Genomic DNA, 11,976 nt, shown 5'->3' with positions numbered 1-11,976 from the left:
AGAATATTAGTTTTAGTCTAGTTTTATTGTACAATGTTTAAGTTATTGTAAACATTTACGTAAAGTATGCATAAGAAGAATCAAAGTTGTTTCTGTATAGTAAAAAATTTTAGGATTTGGTTAGTTCTGTGTTAATGCATGTCCTCTTGTTTTCTTTAACACTCCCTAACCCTTTGCTTCATCTATTTTATCACTAGTGTCAGATCCAGATTTTCTATTGAATACATTTTATCTTATAGAATCTGCACATTACATTTATTCAATAAAATGTTATTACTATTGAGAAAGCTCTCTTTTGTTAAAAAATATTGCAGGAAACCAATGCTTAGATATCAGTTATTGAATTAATTTTTCTTATTTAGTTTGCATATTACATCAAATTTTAATGTTTACTAAAGCCAAATAATGTCCCATTTAAAACATTAACGTACATTGTTCTGCATATATAATCATGTTACCAAAGATGTTATTCATATTTATTCTTGAGTATGTTCACACAGTAGGCTGAAAACAGAGCTGTCACAATATTAAGTTCTTACCATTCAAAACTAAGATTTTTTAGAATATTGTCCATAAATTTGAGTTATCTAAAAAAGATTTTAATAGGTATTGAGAACTTAGAACTAAAATATATTAAGTCAATCAATTAATAGTTTATCATTATTTTTTAATATGCTTTTTGATAATACAGTTTGTTTTGTATTAGTCCAGCAGCCAGGAGGCACACCTTGCAAAAGTACCCACAGACTAGGTTATTATTGATTTTGGTAGGGGAAGTAGTGTAGAATCCAAATCTGAATGATGCCCAGCTAGCATCTTTGAGCATTTCGAGATATTTAAGATGGCGTCTAAGATAGTCGACATATACAAGGAAACGCAGTTCATCGGTTTTTGCTTGATTTTCTTTTTTCCAATGTTTTTATGGTCATAAAATCTATATAGAGGGATAATATTACAATCCAGCTAAATTTTACAACTTAAATCCGATATGGCATCCAGCATGATTTTATTGAAATAAAAAAAGTGCTCATGTTACACATGACACAGTTCATGCTTTCTTTTACTAACCAGTCTAATTATAAAATCATATCACATTAGTCTAAATCAATTAAAATTCGTCTAAGTTTAAAATGCTGACAAATGTAACCCAAAAGACCACAACTTTTATTGTCATTATCTATCACTGTTGAGAGACTGGTCTGATTTCCTATTCATCATCATATCCATCTTTGTTTTCCTCATTGTCGCTGTTTGCTGTATCAGCCACTGTAGTATGTTTATTAATTGGGTTGTTCCAGTGTGCTATAGTTGTGGTGCAGCACTTGCAAAATATGCTGCATGCCATGCCAGATCAATGACATAAGTACCCTCAGCTTGCACAAGCTTCATTAGTACTGCATGACAACACAGTAGCCTCAAAACTATAGCCAGTGCAGGCAGGATGTTAGCAAGCAATCCAACAAGTATGAGGGTTTGAGTAGAATTATCTGCTTTCCACCCATAATCTGTTGGCCTTAGTGGAGGTGGCTCTGACACTAATGCTACTCTCCATAAGTGTGCTTGGTAATGTGTGGGTCTCACATGCAGCTCAAAGGCTTCTGATGTAGGTGGAAGCAATGGCAATTTGAAGGACCGGTGATGACAAGTAAATTGTCACAGGGTAGATCCTGAAAGTGTATTGGCAACCTGGTACAGGTGACATCAATAATTTGCTCTTTGGTGTCAGTGATAGTATGAGAGATGGATTGTGGTGGGAGCACAGATGGCATAGTAAGATGGGGGTGGTTGCCAGTAATGGATGTTCTTTGTCCACAAATGCATCCTTTTGGGCTGTAGTTAAAGTATCTATCGAAAATGAGATGCACATCACTGTTTCTTAGTCTAGTATGTTCATATGTTGCTACTACATTTACCAAATCAAGAAATGTGCCTGATATTGGCCAGTGGATAGCCCAGAGTGTTGCACAACCATCAAGCACCACCAAGTTTGAGATGACTGTTCAACTTCAAGAAAGTTCTTGAGTTTTGATTTTGAAGAGGCTGGTCGCGTGTTGCTATCATTTAAAAACAGAGATGTGGGAACTGGCACTAGCTCATGTGAGAACAAATCATGCAGGTCAAAATCCCCTGAGCCTATTATCCCAAGTGTTCTGTTGAATATGACTTCAGTGTCAAACATTATGGTCACTCCCAGTGTAGCTTCCTTCCTGTTTGTAGTCATAGTTACCACGGGACTGCTTATTTTATCATGAAATAATCAGGGTAACCTGTTCTCATAGGCTTCCATACAGACCATGCCAACTTGTACAGCATTCTGGACATTCACAGATGCATCAGTCAATTTTTCAAACACAATGTTGAACAAAGTTGGGGGATGACCTGCTGAGTCCAATGGATTGATGCACTGCTCTAGCTATTCTTGTAACTTCTTCCTGTCAGAGGAGTCAGCTTCAATATGCACTTTTGATTCCTCTTTGCAATGGGTCATATCATCTTGCACATATGTTATGTCATGGATGACTTGGCTGCAGATATGCAGACTCAGAACCCATTGCTTCATGGCATTATCATTCAAAATAATACCAGTCAAGCCACCTTGACTATGTCCATAGCTCATGAACGTTGTTTCTATAAACATATCAGACCACACAGAATTGGATGTGCGAGGAGCATGTCTTATTGTGTGCTCACCCTTCAGAAAAGAGGACTGCACTTCTGCTGAGAGTGATTTGATTGACCTGAGGTAGTACGAACTATAATGTACGTAATTTACATGAGCTGAAGCAAAGAAGTCTGGCAACATTTGACTCACAGCCCATAAATGAAGTGGACAGTCGGATTCTCATTCTGTATGAATGAAGGCCATCATTATGAAAGTGGGATGCACGAAATAGTGTACCCGTAACTTGGCTATGTCACTTATGATAAACACATCTGTCAGCACTGTGTCCATCTCCTCATAAGTATTAACATCAGCAATGTACTTACGAAGTAATTCTTCAGTGAGCAGCCTAAATGCTCTCACATTCTGTGGGTATGTCTACTCATATATGTCACCAATTGGGAAGCTCAAGATCTGAACACCAGCATACTAGCTAAACCTTTACATGACAGAACTAAGATACGGTTACCAAAGAAATTTGATAGTTTCTCAACCAATGCATATCTTTGTAAATTTACACCACTTTTCTCTGTGTAGAGCTTATGTAGTTCTACTGATGACCTTAAACAGTCTGTGTTTGATTCCATAGTGCCAATGATTTCATTAAATTCTATATCATTATCTTCTGGTTTCTTGGAAGTTTGAGCACTTTCAACTGCTTTTGGTGCCATAAATGCTGGCTTTCAATTCTTGTGATAATGGGCAACAGCAGCACCCATTTATCATTTTTGTTTGTTGCATACAGTTAATATGACTTTCTGCCTGGATTTATGATGTGACAACAGCTAACATGATGCCAATGACTTGGATTTTTAGGATCATTAGTTTCATTGCACTCCTTACCACAGAATATACACTGAGTTTGAAAGCAAAATTCAGACATATTGCTACTCAGTCTGGTTCTCTTAAGTTGAGGAGGTTCACTTGCTGATTGTTCTTTTGATTTAATGAACCTTGATTTTATATTTAGAACAGTATGTTGATACACACTCCCTGTGACAGGAGATCTTCTAATGTTCATCTGCAGCAGCTGCAACCTCCAAATCAGTTGACAGCTCATCACCACACTCATGACTGGCCTTTTTATGGAGTTAATGCAATTTGTCCCAGCCAATGACAGTTCATCATCAACTATGCCTTTATTATGGAGTTAATGCAATTTGTCCCAGCCAATGACAGTTCATCATCAACTGTGCCTTTATATTATGGAGTTGATGCAATTTGTCCCAGCCAATGACAGCTCATCACCACACTCATGACTGGCCTTTATTATGGAGTTAATGCAATTTGTCACAGCCAATGACAGTTCATCATCAACTGTGCCTTTATTATGGAGTTAATGCAATTTGTCACAGCCAATGACAGTTCATCATCAACTGTGCCTTTATTATGGAGTTGATGCAATTTGTCCCAGCCAATGACAATTCATCATCAACTGTGCCTTTATTATGGAGTTAATGCAATTTGTCACAGCCAATGACAGTTCATCATCAACTGTGCCTTTATTATGGAGTTGATGCAATTTGTCCCAGCCAATGACAATTCATCATCAACTGTGCCTTTATATTATGGAGTTGATGCAATTTGTCCCAGCCAATGACAGTTCATCATCAACTGTGCCGTTATTATGGAGTTGATGCAATTTGTCCCAGCCAATGACAATTTATCATCAACTATGCCTTTATTATGGAGTTGATGCAATTTGTCCCAGCCAATGACAGTTCATCATCAACTGTGCCTTTATTATGGAGTTGATGCAATTTGTCCCAGCCAATGACAGTTCATCTTCAACTGTGCCTTTATTATGGAGTTGATGCAATTTGTCCCAGCCAATGACAGTTCAACATCAACTGTTTTGGTGCACTTGTTAAAAAGCTTGAAATAATAGCCATCCATCACAGAATGCTTCATCTTGTAAGATTACTTGGTATAGAATCACATCTGAAAAACAGAAAACTATGCTGTGAGTACAGCTGCACCTAATGGGCAACTACAGTATACGTTATTATAGTTATTATTATAATATGTATCATCTGAGGCATATAAATTCACTCAAGGTGCTTTATAACCCATCCAGGTATTACATAAAAAGTCCAGCTAAAACTGACAAATATATGGGGTTTCTGGTTTATGGGAGCCATCTTAGATGCCATCTTGAATATCTGAATGCTCAAGGATGCCATATGGGCATCATTCAGATTATGAATGTATACAACTTCCCATACCAAAAATCAATAATAACCTGGTCTGGGAGTATTTTTGCAAGGGTAAGCAAAAAATACCCACTTGGCTGCTGGACTATATATTTTGGCCTTCTGTGAATTTAGTTATTTTAAAGTTTTGTTTTCATCTGTTGTCTGTGTCAGTTTGCTATAATGTCTTTATATGTACCCAATCATAAAAGAAGCTAACCATTATTATTATTCTGTATTTATGACTTTGTTTCTTCAAAATTAGCTTTTTATGTTCTAACTTGCTAGTCTTTGTACAGAGTATTTTTCTATTTATTTCAGTGGCAATGTAGTAATAGAAACCAAGTTTTTTGATGATGACCTCCTTGTCAGCACCTCAAATGTAAGATTATTCTATGTATAACAAAAGGAATTCTCAAGATTTTTAAAACCTTATGACAAATTTTTAATCAGAAGGTGATTCTATCAAGTACTATGTTTCACAAGTCACTGCTGACAGTTTGTAATAATGGGCACATTTTTAGCTTATGGTATTTCACATGTACAAGCTACAACAAAAGTTGACTTCTCCTAAGTGTCAGTAACAAATTAAAGTGTGTTTCATATTTGAATAATTAAATTGCATTACGTATATGTTTTGTTAGTGCATATTGTTTTTTATGCTAAGAGGACAGCTGAAACAAGAAGACTGTTATTGTCACATTGATAACCTATATAATGTAGCAGCAGTTTTATTGTTTCCTTTGTAGGGTTTCTTTAATAGAACTCAAATGTTTATGCCAAAAAATTTACTATATACTTTTACAGAAAATATAATAAAGTTTTTATTTATGAAAGTGGGAACACTGTATTCCTGAAGCACATTTTACTACTGCTGCTCTTTTTACTATTTGTATAAAATATATCATAATATTACTTGTAGGAACTGAATTGTTTGTTTGATTGTCATAAATTTGTTTTACCTACACATATCACATATATAGTAGATTTTGTTAAAATAATGCTGTTATATTTCATTTAATATACTGAATGCATAGTTTTATGTTTAGATAGCATTGTTTTAAAAACATGTGATGTTTCTTTAAATTTACTTGTACTGTTGTAATATTTCAGAATTAACTTTGAAAACATTTTTTATTTCAATTCACAGTGTAAAACAGCTTAAGTATAAAGTACAAGATGGTGTTAATAGCAATACCCTTCATATTTTATTGTACTCGTACTAAGGCAGTCCAGTACTTGAAAGTAATAGTGAATGTTCTATGTACCTGTAGTAGTAGTAGTAGTGTTTTGCCTGTAAGATCCATAAATAAATACAAAAAATTGATTGGATGTAGTTTAAAAGTTGTTAATTCCAAATTATATATGTTGTAGGTAAAAAATATAGTTGAAGAGAGATTTCAATGTATTGGATGTGAATAAAATAATATTCTGTAAAAGATGACATTTCATTTCACTTTGGAAGTTGAGTGATATATTGAAATAAATATTCATGAAATCTTAGTTTTAATGTACCATAATATTTCAGCTTATAATTATTATATTAACTATCCTGTAGTAACAGTACACCACAATTTAATAGTGTAAATGTGTGAAACAAGTTACTGTTATATTAGTATCTTAATTGTAATCAAACACATAGTTAGTTACAAATGAGCTTGTAACTGTACAGTTAGATATGTTCAGTAAATTTGGGGCATGTGATTTGTCATTGACATGAATGATCAAGTGTAAACCACACTCAAAGCTCGTTGTAATGATATACAGAATTAAAAACAATCATTACTGAGTAAATCTAGCTTAATGTTTGAAGTTAATATACTTATTCAAACTGCAACTTGTCTGTATACAGGAATAAATTTCTAATAGTAAGTACAGTTAATTCATCCATTATTTAATTGTTTTAAATTATTATTTTTATGATGGTTCAGCAAAATTGAATTCTAGTAATCAGAAATTTGTATTTTATATTAGAAAATAAGAATGTGACAAATATTTTCTTAAAAAATCAGGATTTTTGCCTTTAATCACAATTTATTAAAAATTAAGTTACATAATTATTCTAATAATCACAGGAATAAATAATTGAAACATTTTATCAAATATGTTCAAATTTTTATTGTTAATCAGATGTAGTGTTGATTTTTATTGTTAATCAGATGTAGTGTTGATTTTTATTCCTCAGAAAGAGTTATCAATTTTTTCCTTGAATATTTTGTCATAGTTATTTCTTGTGTGCAAAATAGCATTTAATTCATTAATGTATGATTATTATGCAACTTATTACTTTCATATACCAAAGAATCATGTAAAAGTGATATTTTATACAGTTTTTTTTATAATGCATTTTATTGTATTGTCAACCATAATGATATTTTTTAAACTTTACAAGAAAGATAGTGTACTCATCTAACAGTGGTTGGAAATGACAAACTGAAAGCTTTCATCACTTTTGCAAAATATTTTATAATGTGATATTTGGACCATTTTGCACATAACATGTCACCTTGCATTAAAACTTTAAAAAAAAGTGTTTCATTTAATGCTATTTATGCTTAATAAATTGATGTGAAGTAGATAAATTCATATTCAAAATCATATTTTCAAATCTTATGACTGCTTAATCATTTTTATGAGCTGGTTAATTGTGTATCAGAAGGTAAGGTGGGTTTTTTTATGTTGATTTTTTTTTCAAATATTTTTCAAGGAATTTCATGAGTTACTGATATGATGAGTTTGGAAAGCAAAATAATTTTATTGTAGATGCTAGTGTAATATGAAGTTCTGTAGAATTCTATGACTAGAAATAAATATTATACATATAGAGCAAGACTAATTATTTTACTTAAGGAAGAAAGGTCTCAAAAATTGCAACATAAAAAAACTAACTTTGTGTACCTGAATTGATCCCTTACAACAGTGTATGTAAAACTAATAGAAATGTTCATACAAATTCCTATAAATAATAACAAAATACATTTGTATTGAATAAGCACCTGTATTTACTCATTTCTTGATAAAATACGTAATATAGTATTTTTATATCAATATGCTCTTTAGAAAATCTTGCAAATTTATAAAATTAACATAAGAACTTCACTACATACATTTTTATCAGTACTTCACATTATTTCACGTATTTTGTTTCAAGCTTTTATATTTCAGTTAGCATAAAAATTACAATAATTTGACAGTGGAATATCTTTTAGCATATAACCCAATACTATTACCCTCTTCCTTTTTGGAGTAATTTAACATGTACAAAAGTCATAATTTAAGTTGTCTTCTACAAAATTGTTGTATAGAATTACATTAAAAAGTGTTTATGGTAAAAAGGTGCTGAGGTTTTGATTTGGTAATATGACTTAATTCAAGAAAAATTAAATATATATAGATTCTTATTAACACCGTAGAGAGAGAACATAATAAAGTAGTTAGTGTCTACTCATTAATTAGGTTGTTACTAACCATGTTCATCATCTGCTTGTAGCTGCTCCACCCAGGAGATTAGCTGTCAACACTCACCATGCTCATCTGTCCTGTGCCTTCCTCACACAATCACAGTAACTGGACTGCAACCACCCCATGACATCTGTGACCCTTTTTCTCCACGGTTAACCTCCCTTTCTACAGCTTTCCACCTTCCCCTCTATTAGAGTTCTTTGAATCTCATTCGTTCTGATAATATGTCCAAAATACTGACACTTTTTTTCTTTAGATGTCTGCTTTTAGTGTACACTTAATGTTTTGGCCATTTTAAATATTTCCTTGTTTGTTTTATATTCTATATATAATATTTTCAACATTCTTCTAAGCATCCACATTTCCAATGCTTCTATTTTGTTCCAGAGTTCTATGGTTAGTGTCTAAGTCCCTGCAGCATACAGGAAAATGGATAGTATGTAACATTTTATAAGTTTCTTGTGGTTAATACATCTTTCATATGGATGAAATTTGCTCCTGCAATTTCTGTCTGTCTCTTGACTTCTGCTTCATATTTATCATCTTCATTTATTAGTTGCCCCAAGTAGACAAACTTTTCCAATTGTTTTAGTGTGTGACCATACACTTTGATGTTGATTTACATCTCTCCTCATAACCATGGTTTTTGTCTTCTTTATATTCATGCTCAACCTGTACTCTAAATTTCTCCTACTCACTAAGTCCATTATTCTTTGTAATGCTTCCTTTGACAATAGTACTATCATCAGCATACCTCAGTGCCACTATATTAACTTCTCCAATTCTTATTCCTGGAAGCTCATATGTCTCTCTAAATATCCATTGTGTGTGAAGATTGAATAGCTTTTGGCAAAAGTATGCAACCTTGTCTTATACCATGCTTAACACTGAAGGTATCTGACTGACCTTCCTCTAGACGAATACTTGTTTTTTTGCTCCCAGTACAGGTTTTGGATAAGTCTCACATCTCTGCTGTCTACGTCACACTTGGTTAACACATGTATTATACTTTGATGGCACATCCTGTTAAAAGCCTTCTCATAATCAGTGAAGCATATCTCTTGCTCACTTCCAAGTATTTATCAAAGATCAATCTGTACCTGGCCTAAATCCTGACTGAGTGTCACTTATTTCTGCCTCTAATATGATCATATTTCTCTTTGTCAGCATTACTTTCATGAGATGACTCATCATGCTTATCATTCTGTTTTTACTACTTTCTTTTACGTTTTGCTTTTTTGGTAACTTTATAAATAAAGAGTGACTTAAATTACTAGGTATATAACCAGATCTTTAGATTTTGTCACATAAACTTATTACAATCTTTATCTCTGACTCATCCAGGGCCTTCAGATGTTACTTCATCAATACCTGATGCTTTCCCAATTTTCATCATTTTTAGTGCATATAACACCTTCATAATGCTTGGACTAGTGTCTCCCTCTATCACTGTGTTCTCAACAGTTAGGGTCATCATACAAGTCACTTATATATTCTGTCCATCTTCTGGCCACTGCATTTCTTTCAAACAGAATTTTCCATTCTTATCTTTGGTGCATCCACAATCTGTCCTTATATCCATTTTTCTATCAATCAGTGATTTCACCTTTTGATGCATGGCTCTAATCTCGGTTCTTCTCAAGTTTTAAGACCTCATCGCACATCTCATTATACCATTTTTCTTGTGCTTCTGTATATGCTTTCTTAATTTTCTTTCCAATTTTATTGTATTCTGAAGTGTTTTTTCTTCTTTTTTCTCTCCACCATCATCGGTAGTATGTCATCCATCATCCAACCTTTGTGTTTTCTCTTGATATGTTTTGGAATTGTTTTTTCTGGAGCATATTTGATGCTTTCATTCATTTTATTCCTTTGGTTTTGTGTCTCTCTTACTCACATCCTCTACTTGTTCTATTTCCTCCTGTATGTTGAACTCATATCTGTTATTGACCTCTAAAGCACAGATTTTACTAATATTTTCATCTTTAAGTCTGTTCAGGTTCAACTGTTCTTGAATTTTATTTTTCTTTAAGATCTTGATGTTAAGCTTGATTTTTGCCACAAGCAGTTTATGATCCAAATTTACATCAGCACCAGGATAAGTATGAATATTAGTCATAACATTTCTGTATATCATTATAGAACATCTCTGTTTCTTGCTCATTATGATCTTGTGTAGAAGCATAAACCAAATCAAATGACTGGCCCTCAATCTTGATCATGATGACTCTGAGATTGGCCAGTACTCTTGCACTGATCATTTATATTTTCTGTTAATCAGGATGGTAACTTCTTTTCTGAATTTATCTCCTTCTGAAAAATATATTGTGTTATCCTTCCTATCCATCTGTCCCAATTGTAGCCATCTAACTTCAGCTAGACCCATTCCCAGTCCGTCCATTTCCTGTATACAGTTATTAAGCTTACCTGCTAGATAAAGTGTTCTGATTTTCCATGTTCCTGTCTTTACGAAACAATCTCTACCATTGAATGTAACAATTTCAGATGCTGACCTCTCAACTGAATTTAAATCAGCCTCGTCATTTTTTAGACTACCTCTCTGAGCAATAACTTCTTCTTCCCTGTCGTTATTTATAACAGAATTGGCGACAGGCGACCAGCCTTCTCTGTATCTACTTCTACTCAACGTATCATGGCTTTACATTGACTATCTTTAGGCTGTATACTGTGCGAGGTCACAGACTCTTCACAGGTGACTGACCACTCATCCTTCTAAACTTCAAGACTGTGCCCTAGATGTGTCACGCACCTGTCATCTGCCTTGAGAGCCATTGTTCCTTTAAGTAGTTGGAATCTTTCACCTACTTTGATGTATCCAGCCTTCATGGACTTAAGGGGTGATATCCCCAAACTACGTTGCCATCGAACTGGTTCCCCTCACTTAGTTTTGCACCACTGTCAAGTGGAGATACTGGGGTATGGCCACTGGCATGCACAACCAACTACTTGGAGCCATAAGTGAAGCACCAGTGATCCCACTCACATCCATATTAACATAGGTGTGCAACAGGCAGGTCAATCAAAGGTCCTAGCCCTCAGAAAACATCCCCCATATACCCCAAACGTATTATGGGAGTCTAAATTAATTATGTACTCATGTGTTTTTTTAATATGAACCCGTTAATTAATATAGATTTGTATATTGGTTGTATGCAATGTGAATTAGTGGTTCTTGTATTTTACACAGACCCTAAACATCATCTTTATCATACTCACTTTTGCATCATCCTTCATAAGTGGAACCTCATCTCTCAATAAAACCTCTGTTTGTGTGTTAAACCCCATGTAGGTATTATTGAAATAAAGAAATGATTAAAGCAAAATGTTTATAGTTTCAAATATCTGTTATATTATCTAACATGTCATTAACAGTCTGTTGTGTTTTGTGTATTTTGGAGACCATGTACAGCTGTTAGAAAGTATGCTAAGAACATAAGCATGGAATCAAAGAACTGTATATTTCAGAGAAACGGTTTTCTCAGTGTCGGGATATTTTTTTCCATTACTCTTCTTTAACTAGTGAATTTGGAAAGGTACAATTTTTTTTTTTTTTTATTCCTGGTTTTATTCAAGTAACAGGATATAGTCATACATTTATAAAACTTTGTCTTTGGGTAATCTCCAGAGCAGGGTCTGAGC

The 11,976-nt window shown here is 33.6% G+C and overlaps 1 protein-coding gene across 5 annotated transcripts in view; it reads left to right on the top strand.

Moving 5' to 3' along the window:
- Positions 1-11,649, top strand: part of LOC106467020 (retinal rod rhodopsin-sensitive cGMP 3',5'-cyclic phosphodiesterase subunit delta-like) — a 32,092-nt gene extending 20,443 nt beyond the window's left edge. For 3 of the 5 annotated variants that reach the window (XM_022395112.1, XM_022395109.1, XM_022395113.1), the window contains 2 exons: positions 5,176-5,236; positions 10,822-11,649. In XM_022395112.1, the coding sequence (XP_022250820.1) occupies positions 5,176-5,236; positions 10,822-10,887 (127 nt within the window). In that variant the 3' untranslated portion in view covers positions 10,888-11,649. Of the gene's footprint in view, positions 1-5,175; positions 6,928-8,344 lie in introns of those variants that run through there. The other 2 variants (XM_022395111.1, XM_013927329.2) reach the window with 2 other exon arrangements.
- Positions 11,650-11,976: the final 327 nt, after the last annotated feature.

Source organism: Limulus polyphemus, unplaced genomic scaffold (assembly GCF_000517525.1).
Source record: "Limulus polyphemus unplaced genomic scaffold, Limulus_polyphemus-2.1.2 Scaffold2463, whole genome shotgun sequence".
Lineage (NCBI taxonomy): Eukaryota > Metazoa > Arthropoda > Merostomata > Xiphosura > Limulidae > Limulus > Limulus polyphemus.
Note: the sequence above shows the minus strand (reverse complement) of the source record. Positions and strands in the feature narration are given on the sequence as shown.